The sequence below is a fragment of the Curcuma longa genome, chromosome 3, assembly GCF_044706935.1.
Source record: "Curcuma longa cultivar G26 ecotype Majalengka, Jawa Barat chromosome 3, ITB_CL_G26_1.1, whole genome shotgun sequence".
NCBI classification, from domain to species: domain Eukaryota; kingdom Viridiplantae; phylum Streptophyta; class Magnoliopsida; order Zingiberales; family Zingiberaceae; genus Curcuma; species Curcuma longa.
Genome location: NC_133863.1, coordinates 3,511,005 through 3,537,600, shown reverse-complemented (window position 1 = coordinate 3,537,600; position 26,596 = coordinate 3,511,005). Strand labels below are relative to the sequence as shown.

At 36.2% G+C, this 26,596-nt stretch overlaps 2 protein-coding genes and 1 pseudogene across 2 annotated transcripts; all 3 read right to left on the bottom strand.

Annotated features, from left to right (window-relative positions):
* Positions 1–352: 352 nt before the first annotated feature.
* Positions 353–15,925, bottom strand: LOC141822885 (AP3-complex subunit beta-A). The gene is made up of 11 exons (XM_074710194.1): positions 15,590–15,925; positions 15,408–15,484; positions 12,806–13,055; positions 12,080–12,703; positions 10,345–10,518; positions 8,605–8,731; positions 8,423–8,532; positions 6,381–6,581; positions 3,326–4,323; positions 2,913–3,179; positions 353–812 (listed from the first exon to the last, which is right to left on the bottom strand). The coding sequence occupies exons 1-11, from the start codon at positions 15,803–15,805 to the stop codon at positions 464–466; spliced, it is 3,393 nt and encodes a 1,130-aa protein (XP_074566295.1). The 5' UTR covers positions 15,806–15,925; the 3' UTR covers positions 353–463.
* Positions 15,926–20,809: 4,884 nt separating this feature from the next.
* On the bottom strand, positions 20,810–22,646 carry LOC141823176 (expansin-A4-like). The gene is made up of 3 exons (XM_074710436.1): positions 22,292–22,646; positions 21,902–22,214; positions 20,810–21,477 (listed from the first exon to the last, which is right to left on the bottom strand). Exons 1-3 carry the CDS (start codon positions 22,437–22,439, stop codon positions 21,168–21,170), a joined length of 771 nt encoding a protein of 256 aa, XP_074566537.1. The 5' UTR covers positions 22,440–22,646; the 3' UTR covers positions 20,810–21,167.
* A 3,776-nt stretch (positions 22,647–26,422) lies between these two features.
* Positions 26,423–26,568, bottom strand: LOC141825814 (U2 spliceosomal RNA; annotated as a pseudogene).
* Between the last annotated feature and the right edge of the window lie 28 nt (positions 26,569–26,596).

Sequence of the window (26,596 nt, the reverse complement as noted above, 5' to 3'; positions counted from 1 at the left end):
TTAGTTGCAAAGTTTGCAATTTTAAGAATCCTCACACAACAAATTGGTCTGTCATTGATAATCTTATAAAGAGCTCAAAAATAGGACAAGATTCATAGAGTGACCTTTAATAGTTGTGATATACATCTTGGTTGTTTGGGGTTATAGCGTGCTTGTTCTTATTGTTGTATCACACTGACTTGTTATAAGTATGAAACTGAGCTCATTTACGTTTCAGTCTCATGATTTTGAGCTTTTTTATGCACCTTCCGCTTACATGCGCCTGACCAGAAGCTTTGGGAAACAATAGTCTCAGTTTACCCTCAAAAAGTACACCGGATATCCTAGCGGACAAGTGAATTCCACAACGGTCTTATCTATGTAGTAGCAGATCAACCATCAATTGAATCTTTAACAAAGTAACATATTTAATACAGATTTTGTGGTTTCGTGCAATCACTACCTTAAAACTAAAACTGAATTTTCATTGCAGAAATGCTGACACTCTGTTTAGCAAGTTTAGGCCAAAAACAGTTTCTTCACAGTTGATCTTGACAGTGAGAACCATAGGTTCTGAGAATTTGCCCTCAACTAAGATAGAAATCAGGCATGGTTTTGAGCTGCTCAATAATTCCCCACTGAAACGTAAACACAAGCCTGATGCGTCATCGAAATTAAAAGAAACAGGGATGTCCGCACACACAAGGGAAACATTGCAATTGCTGAGAACCTTGGATGTCAAAATTTGAGAAAGTAAAATGATTTTATCAGAATGAATTGAACTGTCATCCTTCACATGGACAATCTTCTCAATATGGTCCTTGAAAGTGCACCTGTTACAGATGATTTAAGATGGTGTTTAAATTTTTCAGGAAAAAAAGGTACAGTACCAGAAATAAACCCCTTTGCCATCTTCTTACAAGTATAACTCATTGCAAAGCAAAATTGCACACAGATGGGCATACTAAGTTGCTTTATTTTGTTCTATATCTCATGTTCTCTCCTAATAGGTAAAAATTGAACTGCCCGTATCTCAGTGCCTACCAGTATACATTTTTCAATAACTTGTTTTGGTTGATAAATCACTGGCAATCAAGGAACATAATTTTAATCCGTGTAAAGTATCCGCATTCAATTTTGTATGCTTAAAATGATCAAAATGGGACTTCATATTACAGAGATATAAGAATGTCATAATGTGTTATTAATTCAATGCTCTTCTTATTGTTTAAGTTCATTCATTTTACAATCAACATAAAATTATTGCATAGCTGTATTGAAAGGGAGCCAACTTAAACAGCTTGTTAGATGTGAATATTAGAGAAACGTTTGAAATTTCTACATTGTTCTTCACGCTCTTGGACATGCTGAATTGGTGTTGAGATTGTCAAAAGGTGTATGAAATGAAAGGTAAAACAGATTTTTTTTTTTTTGTATTTTAGTTAATGGAAATTGGATGGTGAGGTCAACGAGCCTTTTGAGAGGGCAAGAAAGGAATGACTGGCAAATTCTATGGAAAGATATTAGTAGATGCCTTTAATACTATTATGGATTAGATCTTCAAGTTAGAATATAATGAAAGAAAGAGGACAAAAGATAACAGTGTTACTGCTAACATGATTTCAATTTATCAGCATTTAATTATCTTAGCAGTTAAGCTGCTACATTGGATGTGATCAAAATGATCTTATGGTTAGACAATAAAATCATCCTAAGATTTTCTCTGTTAATTTTTTATGATCTTTTGGTGTCATTATTATTCATGTCTAGCATGGGCAAGGGCAAGGCCAAGCTCCAAGCTCCAAGACTATGGGAGAACATTTAATTGTGCAAATAAGTTAGTTCAAACAAATGCAGAAGCTACCACAGATATACAGGCCTAATGATTCTAACCGGGTCAAATCAAATTGAAACAATTAAAACTCTCCTTTAAACTATGCAAATTCTGAAACTAAACAAATTATTCAAATGGTGAAATTAGGTTCAGTTGAACAAACATTACTAACTAATTTTTTCTAATCAATCAACTTTTAGAGTTCTTGAAAAATAAACATTTGTAGTGGCCAATAAATAGATTGACAATAAAAAAAGATACCTTTAGAGTTTTGTGTTGTTTATTTTGCAATATAGAAAATAGAATGAAAGTAAGCTAGAAGCAGACCAACAATTTATATCAATTCCCACTTTGAACCGTGTAAGGGACCTCAAGTTTCAAATAATTTCATTACCAACTATATCACATCCAACAAATGGATCTTCAATTCTTTTAGCTATTCAGTGAGATATCAAATGAAAAATATAAATTGAAAAGCATTAAGTTCTTTGAGATTGGAAAACAAACAAACATACAAAAAAAATCATATTTTCATTATTTATATCTCTTATTTAGAGATCATTTTAAACACACACAAACACACATATATACATAGGATGAAGATCTATGAAACTATTTGGGGTCAAATACTTTAATTAGTTGCAAACTAAATCAAAATTTAGAAAGTGTAAATTGATTCAAAACATTGTTGATAAAAAATAAATGATAATTTTGATTTTCCTTCCACATTGAACTAACTGTGTAAACCCTTCAAGTGGGTCCATTTTATGAAAAAATACACTTGTTTAGTAGGATACTTTAATTAATAAAACAACTTCATGTTTATAGTTCACTTAACTTTTGGATTGATTGTGGGCAATCGCCCAAATTCACCCTCATGTAGCTCTTACCATGCATACTAGAACAAATCAATGATACTTTACTTGACTACCTATATAGAACATAAATCTGATCTTCATAGATCTTAGTCTCCTTGATTCAAAGTAGTTAATCATACCACATTTTGTAATCAATACTGTCATTAATGATTAGGCTACTACTATTAACAACGTTTAACAAAGGATTGGTTAAAAGATGGAAGAAATGAAAAATCACTGACCTCTTTGAATACTCAAACATCCCCGGCAATTGTCGTTCAAGATCTACAAATGCACTCATGTTTATAGAAAGTGGTTTAAGGAAATACCCAATATCTGGCCAGAGCTTTGTCAAAAACTTTTTCCCATTGCATGTCACAGCCAACTTTAGTGGCAAAAGATGATGAGGGAAACGGATTTCAATTAATTTCTTCACCCTTTGACCTGGATCTAGAGATGCAATCTCTTCAGTAGAAAGCACAGGTGGTACATTATCAGTTCGAAGAAGACTACACAAGAAACAAAACAAACATATCAGTGTGTATGCGGTAAGATAAGATAAAAAAGATTTCATATTATAAATCTCTAGCTGGTTGAAGCGTTAAATTCCATATTAGATACAAAAGGCCAATGTCAAAGAGAACACAAAAAACACCTTTCAGATTCTCCTAGCACTTGGTCTGAAGATTCCACACTTGAAGAAGACTCTCCATCTTTCAATGCTATATTTTTTATTGGTTCAGAAGAGCAGTTCTCAAAGAAAATTTCAACAAGTACTAACATTGAAGATACAGTTGAAATCTCGTATGAAAATGCATATTCCACTCTCAAGCCATTACTAGTTGTAGGATCAAGAAGAGTATGAAGTTTAGGTGTAACACTACAATTAAGATTGTTAATGGATATTCTCCCAGAAGATGCTTGTTGAGATGTTTGCACAGATGACACACCAGGTTCTTCATCCAACCAAGACTCCAAAGCTAATTTAGGCATCAGCTCTGCCAAATCTGTAGAGATAAATGCAGATAAGTTCCCCTTGGTGTTCTCATTTGCATCATCAACACAAACGTTAACATTAGAAACATCAACTAATGTTTTTTCTCTGACATCTTGAACATCATTCCTGACAGCCAAAGCAGTAGGTTCAGTATCATTTGAATCATTGGCTGATTCATTTCCATCATCTGAGCTAATTGAAGAATGATGAGAATCATAAACAGAGCCACTTTCTTCAATTGAAGATCCAGAAGAAATATCAGAGTCATTTGTTTCATTGACTACTCCAGCAGCGAGATCAGTATCGAGCAGACTACAGGGCTTAGGCAGGGGTTCATAACCAGGAGCTGCATGAAGAACTACCTGTGAGAGAGATCCAGGAAGGTAAATCCGGGAACTCTTTGTTGGCAATATTGTTGAATGCATTCTTCCATTCAATATCTTTCCACCAGGTTCATGATGCAGCCTACCATTCTGTGATATATCTGAGTCATTATCGTTCTCAGATGAAGTCATCAAACTGTGTGGCATGAATTTAAAAATGAAATGTGCGCGATCGCGTACATCATAATTTATGTCATACTTTGCCAATTCAATAAAATAGCTAAGAATCTTTCTGAAAGCCAATGAATCTGCTCCATGGGCACATAATAAAACCTGCAAAATTTAAAAACAACAAACGGCAAAAGAATATAATAATGTAGAATAGAAAACAAATAACATATAAAAAAGAGAAATAATTTAAAGAATAATTGGAGAATAGTCCTAGATTGGCGCATCTGCAATTAAATTTTAAATGATTTTAGCATTTGGTAGTTTAGGACTCGTTGTGTTTTTTCCTCTAAGTAATAATCAGGGGATAATTATAATTTCAATTAGAGTCTAGCATATTTTCCTATTTCATATTATTTAATTTCTCATTTGATTTAGAGTCAGCTATACAAAAGTGGTCCAGTGTCCTATAATTTCTCTCAGTGTGAGGCTCCTTTGTTTGTTTGCCCACTCCGTTTCTTTGATAATAGACATAGAACATGGCATTTCTAAAAGCAAGGTCCAAGGACACAACATGTTAGTGATTTCTTTTTACTTCGCATATGTAATATGTGATATTTTAGATACTTGAGATTAGGTATTGGCTAACACTAAGGATGTGTCACCTGCCCAGACCTAACTAACTTAGACATAGTAAATTGACTAGGAACTATCATAGGCTAAAACTATCTTACCCATCAAGAAAAGAAAGTGTGGAAGACAGTTATGATGAAAAAGATAAAAAGTGGATAGAAGAGAAATGATACAATAATTCCCTCTGTTGGGATACAATCAAAGTCCCACATTGAAAATACATGAAAAAGATCCTGGAATTATTAGATGAAAAATATCTCAATAGTATGAGGCCTTTTGGGAAGAGCCCAAGAACAAAACCATGAGGGCTTAGGCCCAAAATGGACAATATCATACTATTGTGGAGATATTTGGATTCCATCTATACTAACAAATGATATCAGAGCCATGGTCTATGTGGTGTGGGGACCCTCAGGAAAAACAAAGGAGGTAGGGGAGGCCCAGACCCGGACCATGAGGATAATGGTAGGGGGCTCCTAGTGGTCCTTTGTTTGAGGAGAGGATTGTTGGGATACAATCAAAGTCCACATTGAAAATACATGAAAAAGATCCTGGGGTTATTAGATGAAAAATATCTCAATAGTATGAAGCCTTTTGGGAAGAGCCCAAGAACAAAACCATGAGGGCTTAGGCCCAAAGTGGACAATATCATACCATTGTGGAGATATTTGGATTCCATCTATACTAACACCCTCATCGTTTCCTTGTGAGAAAGAAACATAGGAATCTTTCTTCCCCACTATTTCTTTGAAGGGAAAGAGGGAAATACTAGTTCCTGATTTTTAAATTTATTTTCCTTCAATACAATCGACATTTCTGGCTGCAGCTCATTTCCAGCCGATTTGGGAGTATAGGAGAGAATTGCCCTCTCTTCATTTTTCTACAATGAAACATAGAGAAAGTTTGTCCCACATGGCCTTCTGCTCAGGTTACTAGTTCAGCTCGTCAATCCACCATAAGAAACACACTGTTAAAGAAAGTAAAGAAAAGAGAATCATTTGAAGTTTTGTAACCATCTTCATAACATCCTTCATGACCCAAAAGTGAGATGTTACTAGCTTCCAGAGTTGTCATTATTTTTATTCTAGCCTCAACCAGAATATTAATGTAACAATGCCAACAAATACACCTCATACTGATGAGTAAATATTCTCTTTTATGAAAAATTTTAGTACGAACACCAAAACATATATTTGGATTCAACCCAGCACAAACAACTGAAAGCATCAGCATATGGAAGAAAAAATTATATTAACACACAATTAGCCCATTCACTGGTCAAAATGGCAAAAGGGTATTTCAAGCACTGATTGTTTTTTCTAATAATGCTTATGATAAAATTTCAATTGGTTAGCAATCATAGGCAACCAAGAAGTTAATGTTACAATTGTATACTCACATTGAACATTATAGATATGGTCAAAGTGTTTCATCAAAGTATAAAGGGGAAAAAATGATGAATATTAAGTTGAGAGGGATAATGCCAGGAAGAATGAATTAAGACCTCAAAATAAAAACATGGATGCAACAAATGGTCCACTGATATGCAGCGCACAAGGGCAGCAAACAGAGATAATTTGAATTAGTACCTTTGCTGCAGTATTTAGGATCTGAAGCTTTGTGTCAGGTTCCTCTGAAGTAAAAGACCATGCAAGGTAGTTCAGTATGCTTGGTACTACTTTGGGAATAATCTGCCCAACAGCACTGTATTCTCCTATAATCCAAATAACTAACGCTCGTGCTGCAGGTATTTTTATTCTGTCCAAGTTGCAAGCCAGTTGTACAATCACCTTCATAGAAACAAATAGAGTAAAGCATGTGTAATATGTAGCATTATAGTGACTTTGAGTATAATTACCTAAACTGGAATGAAAACATTAACCAAAAACAGTTTAATATACAATCAATATTCATAGCAAAATTAGCAAAATCCTTGCCCAAGATTTAATAGTAACTTTATTTTGATTTGGTAGCAACATTCAATATCAAAAACAAACAAGAAAATGGCCAAGACCTTTATGCTAGAATCCAGGGGTTTGAGTCAGATTGAATTTGGAGAATATCTATGCTATGAGGATAATTGGGATGATAAATAGCCATGATTACAAGGCAGTAATTAATATTTTATCCAGATTGACAACCCACTTGCAGAATCACCCCACCCACAGACTGGTGGAACTTCGATTGCATAGATCCAATTGTGTGAACATACATACAAATGAGAAAAAAGATTTATTTCCATCGACCACCATAGATGATGCCTTTGAGTGAGACTGAATATCTTTCAATTTAATTCTGGAGCAGATCTGCCCAAGACTGAAGTAGATTGTAAATAGCATGTTGACTAAAACAAAATTAAAAATTCTCTCTGAAGAATTACAGTACCAAGAAGCCAAGTTAATGATACTTCAAATGTGCCATATTAAAAAAATTACTATATATTTTTTTAATGGAATGCCCATTGCTTTGTTTTTAATCGACCTAAAATGACTTGAGAAGAGAATAAAAAAGGATATAATAACATAAAAATGCAGGTGTCATGCAGCAGATTAGATACACTATCAGATCCCTTCTAATAACATCACAAATGTCAAGGTTAACTCTAGCAATAAGTTCTACTAAAAATTAACACAGCTGAGACATATATACATCCTATTAAGAGAATCTCATCTTCCATGTGAAATAGATTAGGCCACAGATCAACCATCCCAACAAGGGATCTATCCAATTCCCATGGCCCCATTAACTTCATATATGTCAATCAATCCAGCCTTATTTAGGTAAATGCATGGTGGCTCAATAATCCACAAGGAAAAATGGACAAAAGACACAGGGCAGCTAAGGGATCTAGAAAAGGCTAAGAGAGCAATAGCTGTCAGGAAGAAGGAAGAAAGCTTATACAAAACAGAGGGCAGATTGGAACCATGGTACTGTATATATTGCTTGACAAAATACACTTAGCATGTAGAAACACTACTAGAAGTTGAGTATATATAAAATAACCTTAACAAAAGGCTTTTCCCACTTCAAAGCAACTGTATTATATAATTCACCAAATTTGAAGCTTTGTTCAGGACAACATGAATACATAATAGTGAAACTTCTAAATGGCTTCCTAAACTGAAAATATCTGATTTACCAGTACAAAGCAAAGGAGATATTAAAATCAGATGTACCAAAGGCCACAGCAGAGAAGGAAATCCCAATATGGAAACATATGGCTCATCACAAAACGCCTCACAGCAGCATTCATATATATTTTTTCCATTGATGATACTGGGCCGCCAAACTAATATTTCACAGTGAATCCAAGCCATAGAATTTGTAGGACACATGCTGACATAATGCTATCAAACTACATCTAGAGTCAGGCTGCAAAGAACTTGAGTTATGAACAAGATCGATTAAGTACTGCATATTTACTCTTCACAAATGTAGTGTTTTGATTCACCACTTCTAGCAGTACAGATATACAAAAACATACTAGTGAAACCAGGTTCCATTTGACTATGGTTTCCTCAGTTTGTAGATTAATTGAGAAACTAAGTCAGAAAGCAAGGCAACTCTAACCCTAATTCATCAAGAAATACACTTAAAATAAGAATCACATTGTAGATAATAGAACAATTACCCTGTCATAACTATCTGGGTTCTGCCTTATAATAGCTTTTATTGACATGATTGCTTGAACCAAGACACCGGCTTCTCCATCAATCTGGCTTGAACTGCTTAAGGATGATTCTGTGAATTTGCCTAATTTCTATCAGCAAATTTACAATCATGAGAAAAGTTATTAAATATAACTGCAGTTACCATAAAATGTGATTGCCAAAAGTCCTTCCAAGCAAGCAGATGCTATCATCGGTAACCTTTGTGCACACAATCCAATTGCAGCTACAGTATCAGCAACAAATCTCCTATCTGGATCTTTAATATAATCCTAACAGCACAACTAGAAATATAAACATCAAAAACTTTTTAGACTAAATGGTAGAAATAAACTACAATAGAACATTCACCATTTGCAAACACTAAACATGTATTCTCCACCTATCAACTCCTAAAGACGAAGCGTACTTATTATGTGATTATAGCTGGCTATCTTCCATAGCAGAAGGAAGAATAAACAAACAAGACAGCTCTCGCAAGAAAAATATTCCAAATTTAATGGTCATTTTCATATTTCAATATTAACCAAATAGGGCATTTCATATCTCAGATCAATTAAGATGGATTCTTTACTTCCAAATCTTTAGTAAGGAACCCCAAAGAAAGAACTCATTGAGAAGCAATTAACACCTAGATTTGCTCATTTATTGACATTTTATCAATATTACCTAACTCACATTTCTTCATTTTACACTCCAAAAATCAAGAAGGAAAGAATAAATCAATCAATTAAGAGGATTTGAAAAAAAAAATTGTATCAGTGCAAATTTGTGGTGTCAACCTGGAACACTATCTTCTTAGTGCTTGATTCCTGCTAACACTTGGCATGAGTCGGCTCGAGTAAGGGCATATCAACATGATTTCGAACTGGCTCTAGCCTTTGATCTTCTCATTTGGTTTACTTACTTTCAAAAATAAGAATATTGCAGTTTTATAGTCAAATGAATTAAAATTTCAAGGTAACAACCCAGAAAATATAGCAAATATTTTAAGTTATAAAATACGTAACTAGTAAGAATGTCTCTGCTAATGTCTTATTAGTAAGGATCTCCGTTGATAAGTAGAATGTGTCCAGAACTGAAGGCATGGACTCTTAAAGCATCCAAATGAAATCCATCCAAGAATTTTCCATCACCAAGTTAAATATGGTTCCTCAGACATTTGATATTTAAATTGGTTGTGCTACAAGTCTATCAATATATGTAAATTGGGAGTATAAATACAAGTTATAGAGCTCCAAGTTGATTGATCACATATCGTCTATAGATCCACAGTAATATGAAGGTTGTGGTATGATCAACATTGATCATGAATTTAAGATGAACTTCATGAGGTTACTGGTTATTCAGTGTAATACCACATGTAGTTACATTACATATATCATGTAATTGTTTAAATATATAATTAACTCAAACTATATGTCTAATTAAGAAAGTTGGAATTAGATCCATTACATTTAATTTGAGTTTAAATAACTGAAACTGAGATCCATGGAATATAAGTTCATCTCGCTCAATAGGGAATGAAACCAAGGTTTGCATCGCCAAATATAGGCAACACGTGACAGCATAGGGAAAATATGTATTTTTCCCTTGTCGATTAATTATAATTTCAGTACAAAGGCAATACCATTCATTTCGTCTGTGCCAACTAAACCAAATGAAATTTTAAATTATCCATCATAAACCAGGTTTCTTAGAAATTATCACTAACAAACTTTTGCATTTTTTTAGTAAGCAAAATTTGAAAGGAGTTGAGGTTCAGACTATGCCATGAAACAAAAACAGCAATGATTTGTCATACATGTAGAGAAAAACCAATCGCACAATAAGCATATGTTAAAATAATGATTATTAATAAAATAATAGCAGCAGCAGAAAGTACCTGGAATTCCTGCAAAATTATTGGAATTGAGGATTCTGTGGCAATAATTGATAGTATCTCAAGCTTCAAAGCTCTGATCTGGTATGTGTCAGAACTATATACGAAAAAGTCTTCATAGTATTGTGAAAAAAATGGAGGAACCGCTTTGGCAAACACCAACAAGTTACAGAGAACCTGCAAAAACGAACAAATGAAGAAATCAACTGTCTCATTTGGAACTTAAAATTGAAAGTGGCGCAAAAGATAAAAACAACTATATTAATTTCTGAAAGTAGATTTTGTGTCATGTATTGAAATTCTAAGTTCCGATAGTCAAATGAAATGAGATAATTTCGGCACCATGTTGGAGTACCAACACATGGTGTCAATAGCAAATTGGAAATGAAGGAGATAAGAAGAAAAAGAAGAGAAGGCAATTAGGTGCTTAGGGACAAATTTTAAAGTATTATCACATGTTTTGGTCCTTAAAGCCGAAATAATACATTTCGGCACCAAGTTGTACTAACCCTCGACGCACTTTGGCGTGCATCAAGATATGTTTAGATGGATTATATTCCTTCAATACTCTTTCTCTATCTTAGTTTACTTTCTTATAAATAGGACCATATTAATCACATTAATGGAATTATTTTTTTCTGTAGTGTACCATATTGATATTCAGTAATAAAAAATACCAACATGAATTCAATAAATTTCTCATTAATCCTCTCACTTAAATTTTCTACTTAATAAACTATGCTAATTGGTAATTGAATTAAATATGATTTTCTCAATTTTACTTGTGTGTATGTTGAGAAGTATACATACAAGACAAGTCTTACACCTATAATCTTTCGCTTACCTTGTTTACTTATATAAAAAAAACATAGCAATTAGATAATCAATTGAATTGAAATTTTAGATAAATGAGTTTTAAAAAATAACAAATATTATTTAAACTCATCTCGACTCAGTTGTTGAAGTGGGCCAAGGCATGTCAAGTGTCAACATGATACAATAGTCATCAACACAATAGCATGGGTGACATGGAAGATATTACCGGTGGCGATTCCTGTCAGATTTCAGTAATTTGCCAAGTATATTCAAACCATCAATTGATTTTTATATTGTATGCATAAACTGTGTAATTTATATACTTTTTACTGGATTTTATATTATAAATTCCTATGCAAGCTTTTTAGCTATAAAGTTTTATCTATCCATCAGTTACTTCACCATATAAGCAGCCTCATCTACTTACTGGTACAATAATGTGAACTATAAATAAGAAATACATCCTTACTAGCCACCTGAGTTGTTAGTAAAAGTAATTCTTTGAATACCACTTACTGGAAATCCCTGAAAAAAGGAATGATTCTATCTAGGAAGAGGAATCAACTTTGATGGCAATGATAAGCAAAGAAAAGGAGATTACTGTAAATAAAGGACACGAAAACAATCAACATAAGAACATGGAATAGATATAGCACTTTCTAAGAAGGATGGCAAGAAATCCATTCAAAACTGGTTTTAAAAAATGGAAAAAAGATGAGTTAAGTGGTGTCAGTGTGAAAATGGACTATTCTTTTTTTGTCTAAGCAATAGGTAAAGTGGGGAAAACAACAAAGTTGGTACCTCAAATAGATAATACTATTTGAGATTTCTTTCGAAGTAGCGCACAAATTTGAGAAGAAAACAGTTCATTCCCTTGAGTCTATTTGCTCATTCTACATTTTTAAAGAAATTCATAATTTACCACATATTCGGAGGCTTGACAAGATCTCAGAATAAACAAAAGAGGCTTGATGATCCTTTCAATATTTTCTCTTGGAGCCATAATCCAATGAACTCCTGCAGCTGCTAGTACAACTGCACTATTATGACTCCACAATAAAGGAGATGTGCATCGCAAGAGCATCACAACATCTTCATTAGTGCTGGAAGTTAGAGAGAAATCCAACTTATCATCGTTAGAATTTGAGCATCCAGTTTGTGCAAAACACTCTATTTGTCCGTCTATGTAACTTTTGCACATTAAGGTTATCATATTGAGGTCACATGTTGTACCCACCAAAGAGCTATGACAACTACCTGATGTGCCACTAAAAGTTGCAAAACCATCGGCTGCTGGGGTAGTTGACATTGTGTTCAAACTAAACATAATGGATTCTTTCACAAGTCCATGTCTAGCTATGATATATCTTAAGAGAATCTCAATTAGAACAATCTGACCCCACTCCTCAACATCTGGGAGTGTCTCACATAACCTTCTAAAACTTTTTGCAATCAGAAATAGACTGGAAGGGCAAACAGATTTGAAAGCAGCAGCAGCAGCTCCAACAACTCCAGGGGAATGATCATTTAATAAAATATCAACAAGCTGCAGGAAGATAAAATTTCTCTCATTAAAATTTCACAGGAATACTTTCTTCTGTTCATTAAAGTCCTTAACGAGGGAAAGACGGGGACATGCTAAGCTTACCTCCTCAAAAGAAGAATTATCTTCATCATGGTGCAAGTCATATAACTTGGGAAGAGCATAGGCAGCACATTTCCTGACATAGGCAGATGGATCTCTAGCACACTTAGTAATAGCTCTCAATACAAGTGGTGCTACAGCATGTAAACGGATTCCTGCCATAGTGCGAAGGGCCCATGCTCGGACCAAAGGATTTGTATCTGATAAGTCCTTCTGAAAACAGTTGATAGAGAGGAGAGCTTCATTTTGACGCCTGATTAGAATCACAAAAAACAAAAGACTCAAACAGTGAAGTAGAAAATGTTGCATCAGCCACTAATCATCACTCTATGAAAAGTGGCAAATACATCTGAAAAAGGGAAAGAAGAAAGGTGGTGCATGGTTCTTGAATGGAGATATTACTCTGAAGTATAATTTCCTAAGGGAAGCAACAAACAGAGATCAGGAAAAATGATCCTACATAAGTATGTCAGGATAATATTTACAACCATATTATAATACATTAAACATGGTGCTGAGTTGTTGAAATTGAAAAGTTTAACAATGATGACAAAATTGATTGAAGATGTGAAGTCCCAATTTTCACAATTGTTTTTAAAGAATAACAAGAAAATAAGTAGCCTAAATCGTATCGACTATGGAGATTTTAAACTATATCATTTTTGCTGACACATAAAGGTCATATATAAGTCATCTTTTAGTTTAAATTTCCATAAGATTAGGTAAACATTGTGGTTGGTCCTAGAGAAGAAAAACAATTAATAATATATTGATGTCATAAATTATGTCTATGATAATAAGTTACTAATGTTAGAGCTACTAGGAGTGTCAAAAATGCCTTTTCTATAATTATATGTTTGTGTCAATGGTTAGCCTTAAATCCCTCACTTTTATGATAGCACTAGAAGAATATAGCAGTCATTTTCAAAATAAATCTTCTGATGTATATTATTTCAAAGCAATATTCTGTTAATTGAAGAGTATATAAATAGATAAAATTAGAATCTTGAATTGTGAGGAAAAGATAAAGAAACGAAAGGTTTATGTTTAATAGAACTAAATAGCAAACTAATGGAAGGATAGTTAAGATGGATGACAGAAAATTCTTGGATGTATCATTCAAAAAGAAATATTGATAAAGATATTATTAATAGGATGAATAGTGTGGTCAAAACGAAGAAGAGTTTCTAGAGTTTTGTGTGATGGTTGTGTGCCCCTTTAGCTAAAAAGAAATTTTCAACAAGATAGTGCTACAACACGTTGTACTTTGGATTATAGTTAGGAGACAACATGTACAAAAGAATTACAATAACAAAAATGAAAATGCTAAAATAGATAACTAGGGTTACCAGAAAAAAAAATACTATTATTCTTGAGCAATTAAGTATAACTCCAAGTATGAAGAAAAAGGAAAAATAGGTTGAAATGGTACGAACACATACAAAAGTGATAAATAAATAGCTAAACAAGTTGAACCCACTAGATTGAGAGATGTAGGGGAAAGGATGGCCAAAGAAGACTCTATTAGAAAGTGGTTTAACTAATTAGGATATACCAGTGATATATTTTGCATAGAGCTTGATGAAAGGATAAGTTATGTAGCTGACCCCAGATAGTTAGGAAAATGATGATGATGACAATAACAATGACAATAACTAGGTAAACAGTTTGGATGGAAATGCGACTTGAACATAATTACATGAATCAATCAAAAGTCAAGGTCTAAGTTGATAGGCCATCATAGGAATAATAAATAGTGTAGTGATACCTGACAGAGCCTTTATAACTTCTGATTTTACTTCAAAAACATTTTTCTATAGCTAAAAGCTATTTTAAAAAAAAAAAAGTTGGAAAAAACCTAAAACAAAAGCACCTCAAATACCAACAAGGATCGACAAATGTCAAATAATAGAAGATAGTCAATCAGTCACTTATCCATGTGATTGACTTTGGCAGGCTGGAGAAGAATGTGACAGTTGTGGGTTGGACATACATTTATGTTCCAAAATCCATTGGGCAATCAACACAAAACCTAAATCTAAGGAACTTGTTTCTGAAACTGATTGCATTTACCCACTAGGGTAAAATTAACTAAAACTAACTTGACTCGAGGGTGGTTATTTGAGAGAGGCACTTGTCAAGTACTTGGAGACGAAGGGAACTATCTTCACACACATCATAAAAATATAAAATAAGATCCTACCTCTTGGATCATGACAGTTGAGAATTGAATAAGAGGTAAACAGGGAAACCTAGATGCTCATACTGACAATAAGACAATAGCGTGCAAATGCTATTCGTGTTGATTGAGCACAAGAAGAAAATACAATCAAGCAGAATGAGTAGAACAGTTCAAAAGACGGTAAGAAGCAATAGCTTGCAAATGCTATTCATGTTTATCTAGCACAAGAAGAAAATACAATTAAGAAGCACAAGTACGACAGTTCAAATGACAGAGGTTCTCTCTATGAGCATGACCTAAATTTCTAAACTTGAACCTTCAGAATTAGTTTCCATTGACCTATCTCATTTGATTACACTAATAAACATCCGAGAAAATATTGTCAACATTCGAATTGTAGACACAGAAAGAATGCAAACATACTTCTCAGCGTAATGAAGTAAATAGAGATACACAAGCTTCTTAAGCTCCAGTGACTGCGACGCAACGTTCTTCACGACCTAAAGAAGTCCAAACACTAAATCGTTCAGCCGAAATCAAGCATGTTCATTAGAATCGATTCGACAATACGATAGGTTAGGAGGGCAGAGGAGAGCAATCCGAACCTGGGGGAAAAATTGGGAGACATCGGAGCCCTGGGCAAGAAGAGCAAGCAGACGCTTGAGGGCGTCAACCTTCTCGGAGTCAAAACGACTTTCGAGAAGGGAACCGATGTTGGCATCGTCAGGATCGTCGTAGAGGTGCGCGTCGGTACCGATCCGGAGCACTAGCGACGAGGCCTTGCTCAGGCTCTCGGCCGTTACCGAGAACTGGTGAAACATCTCCCTCGTTCAGTCTCGATCGTCCTCCCCCGCCGGAATCGTTCCTCGCTCTCCCCCACCGCCCGAGATCGGAAGCAGTAGCCGACAGAGGACGACGGGCTGGCCTTCCAGATGCGTGTAAGAAAATGGCTACCTGACTACCGTCATTTTGTTCTGCCTAATTTATGATGATTCGAAACGGATCCAGTTGGGTCGGGCGGATCTTGGATATCTTTTATGGGCCCCAATGGGTCGGCCTCTTTAGTCCAACCCTATATTTACCCTACATGACCTATTTTTCTCGATGAAAATTGGACGTGAAAGTTCAGTATCATTCGCAAAAAAGGATGATCATTCATTAAGGATTGTTTTATTTTGCAAGGGTTATTTCCGTAAAAATGAAATACACTTTTAATCGAATTTCTTATTGCAAGAAATTTCTTCTTCCTTTTAAGATGTTCGATTATTTTGTTCGTCGTCATTCAAATTCATTTTATTTTTCTTGCCAATTAGAAATCTTTCTATCAAAATTTATCTGCATGGATGTCCAAAACTTTTTATTAGTGTTACAAAGACTTTTTAAATCTCTTATTGAAATTGATTTGGTTACAGACACAAACACACTAAAAAAAACACCTTGCACAAATCAAAAAGAAAATAAAAAGAATTAAATCATTGCGAACGATTTTACATTGAGTACCACTATCAGAGATGGAGATGAAATCACTATTAAACAACCTGGAACTAGTACAAACTGATGATACAATTTCTCCACCACTATATTCAACTCAATAAGGTTAAAAAAATTATATTAAGACAGTGGAAGCATACATTGCTAATCTTTTCTAAACCGCAAAGAGATGCTCAATAATAGCCTTCACCCTTCATTCTTTCACTTCAAAAACTCTTATTTGGATGTATATTTTAGCTGCTTAGCATATACGTACTCTCAATCATTTTGATGATTTTTTCCACTAAATCCTATGATTCCAAATCACATGCCAGCGGATATCAATTGTTTGTCTTTGTTATCCTTTAACCATTCAATTTGTTATTTGTGTGTTGATTCACCCTCTTGACTGCTTTCAAAGAGTCGTTTTAAGGAACACATACTGGATTTAAGCCGCAAGTCCCTTGCACTCACTCACGATCCCTGAAGTGTGAGTACAGAGGGCATGCACTCCATGTGCTAGCCACCCACCTCTGACCTCTGATATCTCAAACATGTTTTGACTCTTTCTTCCAGGTTCACCGGCCATATATATGTATCATTTTTTGGTCTCCCGGCCCTTCAAAATTACACTTGCCCACTTTACCTTAGCTTATCTTGCCATCATCGATCCTTCAGCAATCTATATCAGTGGTCATCCAGCTGGTCCCATCTCTGAACGCTTCTCCTCCATCCATCCATAGAACCATGTTGTTGCACATGCACTTGCTCTCGTCGCTAGCTGCCATAAACACCAATGCGCTGCACATGCGCTGCCCTCGTCGCTGACTTCGACTGCTGCTGCTCGTTACTTTTTTACCAATATTTATCATTCCAACAATGCACGGATCAGAGCATGGCTTGCCCATAATTTGGCTAGTGGCCCAGATCCATCCTGAGAAATAAGCAGGTCCGACCACACTCATGCATATGCGTGTAAATGGGTCGAATCAATCTTGAATATGTTTAAACTTGTTCGAGTTTAACTTTTTGTTTTAAAAAAGTCGAGCATGAAATGAACTCGAGAGCATTTTATTAAACTCAATGGCAATGGTGACTGCTATCTTGCAGTGACCAGCGCACCTAGGACTCTGACCACATGTCTCATAGACAATTTGAGGCATTCTGATTGGCATGTACTACGTCCCCTCACAATTATGGGACGATCCACAAAGATTCCTTCCGAATCCAATGTGAAAAAGACATCGTACGTACGTTCATCTACAAGATAATGTTTATTTACTCTTCGTCAATTTTATCATCACTTAATCAGTTGTTTTGAGTATATCTAAGCTAGACTTCAGGGTGGATCCATTCTCAATACTTTTTTATAGGTCTCTGCTAGGATTCTGTTTAGTGCCTCACGTCTCCAATATCAATTTAAAAAAAAAACAATCTAAAGGTAGATGATTATGCTTTGATTCATCTATCAAACGAATAGCTTATACATATTTAAAGATCAATCTTTATATTCATTTTATTAAAATTTAATATAATATCGTTATTCTTTTTTATGACAGACAAGCTTCCGGGTTTATAGCCGTTTTAATTTGTATGAAAGTCTTAAAAAAAAAAAAAAAGATAAGAGTTTGTTACTGCCCCCAAACTAATGGAGAGCGCAAACTGCATGCCTCGTGGGCTTGAAATGATTCACACTTCGGGAAGTGTGTGGGTTTGTAGCTGGATCGAGGTCTGTGGATGCCTATCTACGACGAAGAGGCACATGGGAGGGCTGTTTGGGCTACTTGCAGGGAAGGGAGGGACCATCTGCCGCACTGTAGTCTGTAGAGCGCAGCGGCCTATCCATCCGGGCTACTTCAGAGCATCCAGTGGTGGACCATGTATTTTTTTTTTTTTCACAATTAGGTCGTGGTAGTCGATCACCTGCTAGTGGAGTCCATGGCGTTATAACGCGACGTACGTTGCGGATGCTCTCAGGATGGGTCCATCTGCCACCGTCAGCTATTTGCAGACAAGTGTCATATCAATCCAATTGCACTTTTTGATAATGTTTTTTTTTAAAGAAAATGCTATTAAATATAGTTTTGTGGTTTGATCTGCTTGGGATTTTGCTGTCTGATTAAATCTTCCTACTTGGGATTTTGCTGTCTGATTAAATTTCTATACGCAACTTTATTTTGTTAATGATTTTTCTTCAACTTTTCATTTCTAAGATAGAATTAAAATTTTAAAAAGGGAAATAGAAACTTTTCATGAGCGCGTGGCTATTTATGTGTCTCTGTTGTTCAAACTTTACAGCAAATAGAATCTTCGATAGTTTGTCACAGTCATTGGGGCGAAAATATAATAACAACTAAACAATTTTATCTGTCAAATAAAATTAGATTTGATTGAAGAAAATGATCAGATATAGATCACGTTAGCGTGAAGATTATAAAATTTTTAAGATAATGTAATATTAAGCACATTATTTTTTAATTACCAAATAACACTTATTTCCAGAAATACACCCTTCATCTGCTTGCGAGTATTTTATCGAGTACTTCTATCACTTGTTCGAGTGGCTGTTAGTTGATTTGGTTTAAGTAGGAGAATAAAGCAGTGAGACGCAGAAGGCGGAGGGCTATTTTAGGAAATTGATCTGTAATTTAAAATTTTTAAAAATAAGATCTATGATTTGAATATCTAGGAATTTGGAACATTAAGTAATAAGTACGTGATTTAGTGAGATAAATTGTGGTTTGTTACATTTACATGGATCTATTGACCCCACTAGTCCCTACGTGCCTGAGCTGGTCCCCAAGCGCATTGAAGATAGCTGAGATGCTTCTGGCACCTGTACCTAATTGTTGGTCTCCTTGTCTATAATAATAAATAAATAATATATAGAAATATCAACGGTAAATAAATCGGACGATTATAAATAAAATTAATATTTAATTTAATAAAATTTATTTATATTCATTCAATATATATATAATTAAATTTAAATAATTTATTAAATTAAACAAATAAATTTAAATACATACATGTTTAATTCTTTAGTGTTTATGAACAATACTTAAAATAATATTTATCAATACCATTTTTATCAACATACTAAATAAATAAATTTACATTATCAAATTTAATAACCAAGTAAATAAGTTTAAAATGTAAAAATTTTAAATAATTAAATAAGTTTGAATTGGAAGTCCAATCTAAATGAACCGAATTCAAACTCATAAAAAAAAATAAATCAAACTTAACAATTGTTTCAATAACTTATTTTATTTTTAATTTGATTTAGCTCGATTACGTTATCAAATAAATTTAAACACCATAAAATTTAACCTAGCTCGGCTTACTGCCATATGGATGACGATTGAATAAGAGTTTAGCTCCTTGCTCGTCGTGCGAGCTACCGTTTGTATGATATAATGTTAGGTTAACAACATAAGTTATGTTATTTAGGGACACGTGTTAATTTCTCGCCAGTCGGCCGACGCTAATATTATCAGTGCGTTATACACCATCATTTCACTTATCTTCTAATTAGTTAAGGTCGTTATTCAGCTCTTAGTCCTCACGACACTTGCCTCCTATGGAAATGTTGATGTTGACTCGTAAACTGTGAGCATTAGCAGGGCATTTAGACCAACGTCACTGTTCGATCTGTGATGTGATCTAATCTTGCTACGATGGCATCTTAATTTACTTGTTTTAGTTTTTTCACAAATTATATTACACATCGAGATGCCTTGGTTGGGTCGCGAATTATCAAATTTGATTATCTGGTACGTAATTTTGAACGAAACTAAACGGGGTGGGTAACTGGACTTCCTAGTAACTCTGTGGCTCAGTGAAATTAGCTTTGTGCCCTCTTTATGCTAACTGATAATCAAATTTTCTGATTGAAATCACAGACTAAAATCATGATCCTGCCAATTTTACAGCTAGATGTAAATCATTAATGTCGAAGGAACCTGAAAGCAATATTCAGTGAAGTCTACAGAACCATTGACCGCGAGCACAGGAAGACTATTTTATCTCATGCGGTTAGTTAAATATGGATCGATCCTCCATATTTTGATCAAACAGACACTAAAAGTTTTTATTTTTCACAAAAGGAAGGAAAACAAAACCGCGCAGGAAGCTTCGTCAAGAGATAGGCATCTGCAATCACTTCATTACGGAAGTTGGCTGGTCTCGAGTCGGTGGCGTAAAAAGTAATTGGAAGTCGCAAGAATCACAGGCATGGCCCATGGTCAACACCTGACTTTTTCCACTTTTACTTCGGAGAGGACGGTGGGTCTTAATTTACTTAATCTAATTCACATTCCCAATTTGAAGAACTGAAACATGAGCTTAGACCAAATGCATCAAATCAGAACTTGCAATCACAATAAGACAATGATATATGTGTATATATATTAGGCAGCTGCGGGCTACATGAACCATTTTGATCTGCAGCCACTTCAGCTGTTGCTACTGCCGTAATTACCACCACCGCTACTACTAGATAACATCAAGACACCACACATGAAAGACCTTAGTCGAGGACCCAACTAAAAAACTATAGCAAATTCGCGGTTCTTCTCATCTACTTAGACTGAGGAATTGGCGCCGGACGATTAAAAAATAAGACACCATACGTAGAGAGGTAAGGTTGGTGCAGCACCTGCAGGAGGGATGCAATCTAGGCGTTCGGCGTGTTGGCGCAGAAAGACTAAACTAGACTCTGAAGTTCTTGCCGGAGAAGGTCTGGCCGAACTGCCAGTTGGCGGGAGAGATGTTCCAGGAGGTGGAGGTGCGCCGGTCGCTGCTGGTGACTCGGAAGGAGAGGGCCTGGCCGACAAGGACGGCGTTGGACTGCCAGTTCTGGCCCCAGTTGCGCGACATGGGCATCCATCCTGTGCGGGACCCCTTCACGCTGGCGCGCACGATATCACCGGAGCCGGCCACGTTGGTGATCAGTACCAGGTTGAAGTACATATGGCCGTTGACAGTGAAGCGGATCCCACCGGTCTTCCGGCACGGCACCCTGCCAGTTAAGACGTGAGGTCAATTTCTCTTTGACAATTTGACAAACAGTCGCGGTGCGGAAAGGGAATGGGCCAAGAGGTCTGCTCGGGCACATGCGGCGGTCTGGGTATGCCATGTTCACCGCGGCATTGGGACGCGTGAATTAATGGCGAGTGGAGCACCAGATCACGGGCGGGGGAAAATAGGAGATTTGATGGGGGCAGTGGCAAGTGGTTGGCGAACATGTCATGTGCTCTACAGGAGGGACCATTAGAACTACCGCACTGCAGCAGTCGTGGCATGTTTGCTTCCTTTTAGTTTGTCTTAGTTTAAAAAAAACCTTTTAATTGGTTAATCAACCATTAAACTAAGTAAACTGCACAACGAAATTTTTTTCCGCTTAATTAAAAAGCAGAGCGAGGGAGGAGGTGATGTATCATTACCGGCGGTAAGAGACAGGGACGATTCCGGCGCGGTACTCGGCGATCTTGAGGAACATGGGCATGGAGAGGTCAAAGTGCTGGCGAGGCGGGTTGCACCACCCACCGTCGTCGGAGGGCAGTGCGTAATTCGGTGGGCAGAAGTTGGTGGCCGTGATGACGATGCTGCCGCCCTTGCATCCCTTCGGGTCGTCAGCGCACTGGAGCTCAAAGCAAGCCCCGCAGCTCTGCCCCGAGTTGAACAGCGCCGTGCTTAGTGCCGTCGTCTCAACCCCATACCCCACGCTGTATAAGTTCCCGTACCCACACGCCCCTCCTGCACCAGACACCTTAAATCGCTACACATCAAGCAATTAAGAGAATGCAGGGTAAGGAGACGAAATGTGTATATACCCATGGTTCCAGAGGCGTCGCTTCCGCCGTAGAAAGTGGCGTGGGCGCTCTGCCAGGGGCCGCCGGAGTAGACGCCAGGAATGCGGGCGTCGGCAAGAAGAACAGAGCATGCGAGCACCAACGCGGATAGTGCTGCAGCCATTGCCATGAGTAGGGGGGAGAATTGAATGAGGAATGGGAGGAAGTGGGGAGGCAGGTGGAGTACTTAAAAGCAAGCAAGCGAGGTGAGTGAGTGAGAAGTGAGGAGGAGAACAATAGCAGTGAGGAGAAATTTAATGCACAAAGTTAAAGTGAAAACTGGAAGCGACAGGCCCACAGAGATGAGCAACGTTAATGGTGGTTGGCTACGGAGAGACTGTTGAGGTCGTCGTGCAGCGAGACGCCGAGGGAAGAGAACACGATTCGCGATGAAGTGTCGCGCGCGAGAGGGAAGAAAACGGAACGGCGCGGGGTTGCGCCGCGGTTTGTGGGGTCGGGCCGCGGCAAGTGGCGGATGAAGACGGAGTTGCTACTTTCGACCCGTTATTTACTCGAAGGATCCTATCGGTGCGGGGATTGTGTAGAAAGTCAGTTGCATACGATATGCTGCAATGTGAACGCCAACTGTTGGCTTTCTTGCGATCGGAGCTGTTGATGGAGAATGGTCCCGTCAGATGTCAATTTGTCGGTCGGTGTTCCGGTTGAATTGACGGCACGCGGATTTTTCTTTTAAATTTAAGACCCACATACCACGGTGGCAACTGACACAACTTGTGCCGGTGGTCTGAATGATAATTGTTTTAACCTGTAAGAATCGGATCTTCGAATGTAAAACATACTTAAAATTCCACTACTTTCTTTTATTGACTAGAAAGATTTCATGATGTGAGATCTAAATTTTATGGCCGTGAGCTTGAAACAAGCAACGTTCTCATTATGAACAACACAGACTTTAAAGTTGTGTTAATGAGGAGCTTTTCTTAAAAGTGATCCTATCCAAGTGTTAAATAATATCATGTGCTAGACCTAGACACTTATTTTGGAAGCTTAAAAATATGAAAGAGAATTTAGATACTTTGATTTAGGCTGAACAAATTGAATCCAGTTTACTTTTCAGTTCTTGGATTAGTTTCAAGCATTCTACTGTACAAGTATCAGTTCACTAGCTACAAATTGATGTAGTAGGTGAGGAGGATTATGAAGGAAAAACTATACATCTAATTCAAGATACGATGAATGATCAAAAACACTATAAAAGAATTAGATGTTAAAATACCTGGAGCGGAAGATGTCGAGGAGTTAATCTTGTTTTCCTGTAAGAAAAACCCAAAACAGCAATAGAGAAAAACGCAGAGAAACTTCTCCTATCGCCCAATTCCAGAATGTTCGTGTGTGTCTCAATGGGGCGACAACCACATTTTAAGGTTAGGAGAAGGGGCCTCTGCTATGATTTAATGGGCCAAGCCTACCCATTATAGCTAAGCCCAATAACAATATGTTAATTATGCTAGTCCATATAAAATATATCCAACATTCTCCCACTTGGACAGCATAATTAATACATCAGATTAATCAACAATATGTGACCATAATAAGATGTCAAAATAAGTCAACACATAACACGAAAAGGTCCAAAATGGAACTATAAGCATCTTAATAATACAGAAAATCACATTCGAAGGAATAATGATATCATGCATTATAAGATACTTATATCCTGTGACCCAACAACAAAATGGAATATGGATAAATGGGAAAGCCCAACAAAATGACATGCCAAAATTTGAACAAAGTGCTATTTCCCAGTAAAATGACCCAAACATCTGCCCAAGATGCCACATAATAACAACAAAATTGAGACTGGGTCCAAAATGTCTCCACAATATACAATATTGCCCAAGATGTTATATAATAACAACAAAATTGAGACTGGGTCCGAAATGTCTCCACAATATACAATATTGCCCAAGATGTCATATAATAACAACAAAATTGAGACTGGGTCCGAAATGTCTCCACAATATACAATATTGCCCAAGATGTCATATAATAACAACAAAATTGAGACTGGGTCCAAATGTCTCCACAATATACAATATTGCCCAAGATGTCATATAATAACAACAAAATTGAGACTGGGTCCGAAATGTCTCCACAATATACAATATGTCATCATAATATATATACAACAATAGTTATTATTTGAGCAATATCAACAGTAGTTATTATTTGAGCAATATCTCAATATTGTTCAATGTCTCAAATATTATAAATATGAGGTCATAACAAAACATAAGCATAAACTCCCACTAACCCAAAATATCAAAAGGCTTTACCACACCCATACGGGTTACATGGTCAACAAAAGCTTTAACAGTTATGCCTTTGGTTAGGGGATCAACAATATTAAGCTCTGTAGGGATATGCTCGACACGAGTTTTAAACTCTTGAACCTTCTCTCTCACAAACATGAATTTTGTGTCAAAGTGTTTGGTCCGCTTTGAGCTTTTATTTTTGAGAGAAAAACTCACCACGGCAGAGTTATCACAATATATAGTGAGAGGCCTAGAGATACTCTCCACAAAATCAAATTCAGCAATAAAGTTTTTCAACCATATCGCTTGACATGTGGCCTCATAACAAGCTATGTACTCTGCTTCCATGGTTGATGTAGCTGTAAGAGTTTGTTTGACACTTTTCCAAGAGATAGCTCCTCCAGCTAACATGAATATATATCCTGATGTGGACTTATGATCATCTGGGCAACCTCCATAATCAGAATCAGAATAACCTGTTACCTCAAGATGATTTGATCTCCTATATGTGATCATATAATTTTGGTACCTTTCAGATACCTCAAAACACGTTTTACAACCTACCAATGTGCCACACCAGGTTTACTCAAGTATCTCCCAAGTACACCCACAACAAAAGCAATATCAGGACGTGTACAAACTTGAGCATACATAAGGCTGCCAACAGACTTTATTAGAATGAGTCCATTTTTCATGTTTTGTTATAACAGCAGCGGAAGATTCAGTTGTGGGAACATCAGACTCATTCTCAGTAAGGGCAGCATCAACATTAGAAATGACAAGGAATAACTTAACAGAGTCAACCTAGTCCTCATAATTGGTTCCATTCAGCTTTGGTAAAGAGTTCATACTCATAGGCAAAGCTGGAATTTAAACATTAATGGGAGATTATTGTCGAGCATATCCAACAAAAGAAATAGAGCTTATGACCACAATAAAGTTATCTCATGCAAATGCAATCCCGCCGAAGGGTCCCGAATTACAATGCATAAATTAATTCTCACATCACATAAAATAATTATATTTTAAAGCTAATATCGAAAGGATACTGAAAACTTTAAAATATAATTACCAATCATTAGAACTATATCAATAAAGACAAACCGATAGGGTAAGTGCATTATTAAAATAATTCTTAATGCCACATTAATAATAATTTTCCAATCAATAATATTTTATCATAATCCGTCTCGCGAAGGCGAGCTCACAACTATGAAAAAATATCAATAACAATACAAAATGGTCTTAAAAAATATCCTTAATTCTCTTAGCAGGAAGTGAACAACGGGTACTTTTGTCATATAGAAATTCTGATGATTTAGAAATCTCCGGACAATTTTCATCCTTACGAAATTCTTCAAAATTGGTAAATACTACATAAAAGAGATTAAGAACCTGCCATGCCAAGACATTACCAACAAATTGACAAAATAACATCATCCATTGTCAACAAGCACAAGAGTAAACGCCAGATATTTGGCCTTTGCTAATGAACACGGAGATATCATGTTAGTCTTATGCTTCTAGTGAGGTTTTACCAATGAACATGGAGATATCATGTTAATTTTATGCTTCCAAGAGGTTTTATGCTGCAAGAGGATGTTTCCATGTTATAGCAGCAACTAGAATATAGAAACAATATACTAAGCCCAGATTTGCAGCTATCAAAAAATCTGTCCCAAACTAAGTTAGCTCGATATTCATTACCTCCGAAGAAATTAGTTTGTTATTTCTCACACGAAAAAGGTATAACCATAGCATGACATTTTATCCCAATTTATAATAAATTCATGTTATCTTTCCAACTACAACTTTCTGTTCTTTTTTCTCATAAAGTAAGGGGTGCGCCAGGTCAGCACAGTAGTGCAACGCACAGTCGACGCGCGAGAACCCCAGCAGCAAGCTACTATAATGGGCGCTCCCCAATCAAAAATTAAGTTAATATCATAGTGGCCTACGTGAGCCAATGGCCCACGTAGCCAATTTAATATCACGATTTTTTTTTTTTTTT